This window comes from Micromesistius poutassou, assembly GCF_964030765.1.
Source record: "Micromesistius poutassou genome assembly, chromosome: 8".
NCBI classification, from domain to species: domain Eukaryota; kingdom Metazoa; phylum Chordata; class Actinopteri; order Gadiformes; family Gadidae; genus Micromesistius; species Micromesistius poutassou.
The window spans coordinates 19381895-19389394 of NC_140278.1; the positions used below are offsets into that span (position 1 = coordinate 19381895).

At 45.2% G+C, this 7500-nt stretch overlaps 1 protein-coding gene across 1 annotated transcript in view; it reads right to left on the reverse strand.

Moving 5' to 3' along the window:
- Positions 1-5048: 5048 nt before the first annotated feature.
- The window catches only part of LOC311350991 (adenosine receptor A1), a gene marked incomplete at both ends in the record, with an annotated part of 3237 nt that continues 785 nt past the window's right edge, over positions 5049-7500 (reverse strand). Inside the window, one exon of the mRNA XM_084471079.1 lies at positions 5049-5922. Coding sequence (XP_084327205.1) covers positions 5049-5922 — 874 coding nt within the window. The remainder of the gene's footprint in view (positions 5923-7500) is intronic.

The following is a 7500-nucleotide window of genomic DNA, read 5'->3' on the forward strand; positions in this document are numbered from 1 at the left end:
AGAAGAGAGAGAGAGAGACAGAGACAGAGACAGCCAGAAAGAGAGAGAGAGAGCCAGAGAGAGAGAGAGACAGCCAGAGACAGAGAGAGAGAGAGAGAGAGAGAGAGACAGCCAGAGACAGAGAGAGAGAGAGAGAGAGAGAGAGAGACAGCCAGAGAGAGAGAGAGAGAGAGAGAGAGAGAGAAGGAAAGCGAGACAGAACAGGAAACCAGACCCACCAGCCATTAGCGACTGAGCCATAGACACTAGGTCAGAGAGAGAGAGAGAGCGAGAGGGAGAGAGGGAGACTGAGATGATAGAGAGAGGGGAGGGGTACAAATAGAGAAGAGGAGTGAGAATAGGTAAATGAAATGGAGGGATGAAATGATACTGTAATTATTTTGAAAGAGCGGCAGAGCGGGAACACAAAGGCCCACTGCCCGCGGTGGCATTCAACTGAAGGGGAGTTAGAGGCAGATGACTACCATCATTCTCTGCCCTGCAAAGAAAAATACCCTAGTCCATTTTAGAGAGAACCATTTATAACTGGACGAGGGAGGTTTGGGAGGGAGAGAGGGAATGGGGGGGGGGGGGGGGGGGGGTCGTAGCCACAGCCAGGGAGAAGAGGCCAGGAGCCATTTTGAGCTTGACGCAAGCAAAATCCAATTATTTAAAGTTTTATTGTTCTAAAGCGCCTCAACCCAACATCACAACTCCTCTATAGTTCCCCAGCAGTGCTGTGTGAAAGCGCAGAGTCTCTTAAGGTAGTCAGAGTTTATGAACCGGTTAGTGATCCGCTGTATTATGTCACCCCCCCACCCCCCCCCCTCCCCTCCCCCCCCCCCTCCAGAGAGGAAGACAAAGCGATAGATTTAGATTTACTGCCACAAAAGTGCAGGGAAAAGTTCCTCTTGTTGTTTCATTTAGTTGGTGATCTATCTCTGCTCTCCTGCTCCCAGGCTGTGGCTCTATGGTGGGGCTGTTCACCACAGCACCGTACGGTACGTCACAGCGTGCCGGGCGGTCTGACCCCATGAAAATGTGGTCCACTGTGTGGTGTTTCCACGGCAACAAGCAGACAGAGATGTGACGGGTGTGAGTGGTCTGTGAACATCTACCTGTGCCCCTATAGCTGGACATAGGACCTTCTATACGACTATATGGCCCTATTCATTTTTTTTGTTCCATAGATGTTCTCTGTTCATATTCTGCCGCTTTGCGCTTGTGCTTGTCTGGTTTATGAACTGTTGCTGTGGCAGCCGACAAGGGGAAAAAATAATAATTCTAATCCTAGAAACTTTGAACACCAAACTTTTGTGAACGCTTTGTGGACATGATGTTCTTTTCTCTCTTTCTCTCTCTATCTCTCTCTCTCTCTCTCTCTCTCCCTCCCACCCCCTCCCCCCCTCTCTCTGTGAACCGTTTTATTATATTCAAAAGGCTTTTCATTTTATTGGTTTTTAAAATACAACTGTTGAATTTGACAGTTGTGTATTTTTCCCATTATGTTTCCTTTTCCTCGATGTTGACATGTTGTCACTGTCAGCCCTGTTTGACTCCCTGCGTCTTGCTATTTCTCCTCCCTCTCTATCTCGCTCTCTCTCTTTCGCTCTGTCTGTCTGTCTGTCTCTTTCTCTCTCTCTCTCTCTCTCTCTCTCTCTCTCTCACTCACTCTCTTGCGCTCTATCTCTCTTTGTTGGCTCATAATAATGGACAGATTAGTGCTGTACTGCTTTTCAATTGAAGAAGAAAGGAATATGACTTGCTGAGGTGTTTAAGCAAAGTGTTCATTATTTTAAAATGTCATTAAGAGGATGAAAAAGGTTAAAAGTATTACAAAATGGCAGTGGCGGGCTCACGATGAGATGAACTCCAATGAAATTGAATTGAGGGATATTTTTCTGAGCGCCACTGCATAGCTACACACCACACACGCACTCACACGCAAACACATAAACCCACACACACACACACATATACATTTACATGTAAACGTCATACCAGAACAAGTATACATATCTCTTTATTCCTTATTTGTATAAAAAAGATCAGCAAATATAAATTAAATGAAACTTTTAAGAAAACTGTTTACTATTGACAAATGCGTTATGAAGCAACTATACTAACAGAATATTAGCCTAGAGGTAAAAACCGAACAAACTATTGGTCCCGTGTTCTTTAAAGAAAAAAATGAAAAGAATAAAAAAATGTTTCATTTGTCTTTATGAAAAAAAAAAAAACTGAGGTCTTATTGTGTTCTTTTTTATTAATTATTATCATTATTTGAACAATTATGATTGTTGTTACTGTTATTATTATTGATGTTGGTATTATAATTGTAAATGTTATTATAATTGTAAATGTTAAATTCTACAGTTAAACTGTACACTTTCCATGTCATGTTTAGTTCAATCTACTGTAGAGAAATTGTTGTCTTTTTCACTATTTCCCACTCTTTCCCAGGCCTTTCTATCTCCTTCTCCGTCTTTTGTGGCTAATTGTCTTCTCTCCTCCCCTCTATCTTTTGCTTTCCGTTATTTTAGACTCCATGTGTCATTGTTGATAATATAGCTAACTATTTCTTTATAGGGGAAAGATACAAAGCACGACAAAATAAAAAAAACATTCTGAAAAATACACCCTGGGGGGATTGTCTTGTGTGTTTACTGGCTAATTAACTGGAGGTCTTCTGGACAAGCTCCTGAAAGGCAGAACAGAGCATAGGATCGGATCAATGGGTAATATGGGAGTTATAGGTGGGAGGAAGGGAAAAAAAAAGGAGGGCAGTCAAGCTTGTTATAACTGGCTCTACAGCGAGACTAGACAGAGAATAAGCACAAACAGAAGCTGCTAATGAATCATCAAGACAGCTAGAAGCCAAAAGAGCGAGCGACTTCTGAGTCAGAAGCAAGCTGGAGGAAAAAAAAATATGACTCCATCATTAACTTTCCATGGGATCAATGTAGAAACGGTTCTGTCGGGAAGCACTCAACATGTCCATCTGTCTGCAAGGGCCCGAGTTTGAAAAGCCGCTGGAGGTCGGCAGGTGATAGATCGATGTGTTAGTCTGCAATCGATGGCGAGGTTCCGCGGTCGCCTGTCATAAAGACAGACTGTCAAAGCACTATCAAAGTAATGGACTCTCCCAGACCCGCCGCGCTTTAGATGGTGCTCTGGGCATGAACTGATTGAACACAACCACACACACACACACACCAAACACAGGCCCTAATCTTAATACAGGCAAGATATGACTTCAGTTTATGATGTCTGAAGATACCTTCGCTAGCTTGCGCTATCCGGCCCAATGTTCGGGGGAGTGGGTTATAAAATGAGAGAAGATTGCGCGTCGGTAAAAGCGAAAGCAGGAATGTGACCTCCGTGTAGGTGATGTACCCGTTGTTCTGCTGTTTTGAAAGAAGACCACCGAAGGCTTTCTGCGGGTTACATCTTTGCATAAGCAATTATTTTAGAACTACACTCGGGCTACCCAAAGTTGACCCATTGTTAATGGCTAAAGCTTTCAGTTCAAGCAAACAATGCTGTATCAACAATGGGGGAAGGGGAGCATTAGGATTCATTTGGCTGCATATTTTTAGAAGGCCTTTTTTTGGCTAGCTGTTTCGCTGGCTGTATTGCATTCTGGGAAACTGGCCATTATCCGGCCGTAATGATGATGCCGTTCTGCCAACAAACCTGATGACATTTGGACCACCACTGTGATCATGAGGGTTATTTTCAAATCGATAGACATAACAGAAAATGAGCTTGGAACAAAACAGATAACAGTCAATTATACCCCCCCCCCCCGCCCCACTGGATTTCATAACACGCAACACATGGACCATAATCCCGCCAAAAATGACCCCAGCAGAGGTATGACTAACACTGTGCTTCGTTTTCTAGCTCGCTCGCATCCAAATATGTGCTTTGCAAATGCGTGAAAAAAAAAAAGTCTAGTTTACGAGCGGTTATGACGTTCATATTTCACTTCTATTAGGTTGCGGTCGATTCGCGAGAACCAATTGGAACATAACCCCCAACACGCCGGTGGGCCACGAGGCCACATTACACAGGCTGTTAGACTCCTCAAGGTCCACCTCGTTTCATCCCCCGCTCCGGATGTTGAGTGACCGCGGTCGACCTTGTGTTATCTTGGTTGTGTAACCCTTCGCAAGGCTCCGAGTGCGCACGGTTTCAGGCGGCAGCCATTGATTGAGGCGGTTGAGTGTGTCAGGGCCTGGGTGTTATCGGGAAACAAGAGCTTTCAGGCGGTCACAACGATTGAACAAACACCAGACAGAGAGCGAGAGGGAGGAGATTCACGCCTGGACATGTGGCTTTTTCTCCCCACCAGATGTTTCCATCGACGCCGCGCGGTTCCACTCAGCAAGATTGTTTTTGCAGAGAACCATCCGATATGATGAATCAATACAGCAACTACATTTCACCTGAAGTGGAGGACAGCCGTGTGTTGTTCCCATGCCTACCATCAGGCAGCACAAACACACTCTGGAATAGTTTTTTTCTAAAATGAGGAAAATATAGTTTTTTGTGAGTTCTCTTTCAGTTCAAGAGAAGGGTATATCTTAGTGGGGTTATGTAGGATTCCCTTGAATATCTGGCAACTGTCTGAAATGCGATTATGTTGTTGCTGATTATTTATTGTGTTTAATCAAAGGTGGTAGGACAACAATATGGGCTTACAGTGAGATCTCAACAAAGGGCATTTTATGGACACCAACATCTATCAGTGGAGAAGTTGGCATTTGGAGTCTCATTCCTCTCACATTTAATGTGATATTTTATAATCTACTAGCCTTTTTTATGTTGGATAGAAAGCCTTTTTTTTCAAATGACGAGTTGTGCTGTTGACACAAAAAGTAAACTGCATTTTATAATGAGCACATTTTATTTGGTCGGTAGATTTCTTCTTATGCGAGTCAGCTTTTAATGCACACAGAAAAGAAGACCCCAACAATTACTTATAATTACATCTTTTCACCCGTTTGATTGAACATATTGCGTGGAGCAGCGGAGACACAATACTTCCAGGGGTCGAAGCGAGGTCAGACATCTGGGCCCAGTTTGGTGGCCTTCAGGGAGTGTGTGGCTTGGCACCAGGGGGCCCTCTGCATGGTGTCACACAGAGCCATACCCAGGGCCTTCCCCCTGGAAGGGGCCACCGCTGCAGGGAGCTGCGACGCACCTAGAGGAAACGGCGGCCCTCCTTTCCATTTGGTATCCGGAGTGAAGAGCAGCGGAGGCACAAGACTGTACAACTGGGACAGGAACTTTGCAACAGGGTAAGCCCAAGTGTGGCTCCTGGCGTCGGGACGGAGGAGCCACAGGAGGTGGGTGGTGTGGAGGGGCAGACAGAGCAGAACCAGGAGGAGCAGGGACAGAGCCAGGGAATGGGCACGCGATAGGTCACCTTCGGCGGGATCTGTTGGATAGAAGTGGATCTGTCTGCGCCGGGTGCACAGGAGGTCCAGGTAAATGGAGAGCAGCCCTAAGAAGGGAAGCAGGAAGGTGGTCACACCGTGGACATACACCAGGAACTGGGGGCTGAAGACGGTGTCGGGGCCACAGACCCCCCAGTGGCTACCGTGGATCTCTGCGTAGGTGAAGTTGCTCAAGTCCTCCACGTAGACCTTGGATAAGAAACCTCCGTACGGTAGGTTCTCCCCTATCACCAGGTAATGATGGGGGTACCTGGGAGGCTTGGGAGTGGATTGAGGAAGAGGAGTAGCAGGGGACAGGGAGGAGGTCCCGTTGTCCCCCAGGCCCAGACCGGACGTGCCCCCTTCTGGATCGGCTGCACCTCTCCAGGTGTCCAGCGTGTCTGATCCCATCAACTGGGAGAAGGAGAACACCACTGAGCCCATCCAGCACAGGAGAACCACACACAGGGCCCGTCGACGGGTGACCACCATGTAATACCTGGCGAACACAAGACATGGTTCAGTCCTATCATCATTGTTACATTGTTTTCTGAATAAACTGTACAAAATAAAATAATGACTTTTTTCTAAAAATAAAACTGGAAACCAAAGGTCCGTAATTGGTGTGAAACATGGCATTTATATAATTGTACTTTGACAATCAGAGAGATATTGGGTTTTTTGGTCGCTATTACATAGCCAGGGCCGGATTATCCATAAGGGCCAGCAGGCCTGTGCCCAGGGGCAACAACAATAATAATAAATAATTGAATTTAATAAAAATTAAATCAAGATGACCACTATCACTCCCCTTCCCCGATCTGTCAGAATTTAATTGGTCCACAAGTGCGTTGTGAGAAGGTGAAACCCCTTCTCACTATCTCTCCCCTTCCAGCAAAGTGATTGTGGAAGTTGTACTTTCGTCGCAGTAGGGGGCAGAAGGTTATTCCAGCCTGGCCAGGGAATGTTCCCCATGTTAATGGGCTGGCCTTGATTGGTCCACCTGGGACTGGTGGCTTATTTAAGGGGAGGCTCATTTTGCGTTTGAAAAAGGAAGGTGAGAGCTGGCTTGACGCGAGGCGGGTACTTGGAACTATGTTAGGCTAATTTATGTCTTCAATATATTTATTTGTTTTTGAAACATTCATTTGTATTTTGTAACCAATGGATTTATTTCTGTTTATTTATTTTTCGACCTTGGTTTGGAGTAAATAAAACTTTTTGCCCACTCTCCAATCCAGTTCGTCCATATCCCACATCGCTCCCTCACGTGCGCGCAAATGCCGAGACCGTGATTATGACAAATGTTCAAGGCCACTACTGAGACTTTGCAAACTAATGACATAACTTTAGATAATGCAGAACGTATTTTTTGTGGTCGTTTTTTTGAGTATTCAGTGCAGTACTCAATTCAGCTTCAGGACTCAATGCAGTACGGCATGACTCGACCGCATTTCTTTTTGTGCTAACGAAAGAAAGCTAATGTTCAACTCACCCCTAATTCTGGCTGATTTCTGTCTCTAAGAAAGTACAAATTATTTTCATTTAGAACACTTGTTTTCAAAGCAGTGATCTCAGACTGCCAATTCTAACCTGTGGTGGGACTGTGCTCATTAGCTGAACAGGTATGTGTCCTTGAGAGTGACCTGAACGGACTGGAAAGGATGGAGAGATTACCTCTCTTTAGTGCATGCTGTGTCTAATTTGCTGGGGCTGTGGCCTTGAGGCCCAGTGCACATTAGAGTCTACTGTTCATTAGCTAAGAAATGTGGAAAGTTATGGAATCAATTAGGATGTTCTAATACAAGGCATGCACCTCTGACATGTGCATTAACCGCCTTCTGCAGAAAGCTTAAGGACTCACACATCTTCAGACCTATTTATGTCGACTCGCTCTCTTTCTCTCTCTCTCTCTCACTCTCTTGCCAGCGCCCTTAACCTTAGTAGCTAAACCAGCATTAATAAAACTCCAATGGCATGACTATGGCTATTTGTATGTGATGAAGAGCCCTTAAGCCTTTAACTACCAGACTTCTTTTGATGTAGCACTAATCCATACGGCTCTCTGATGCATGTG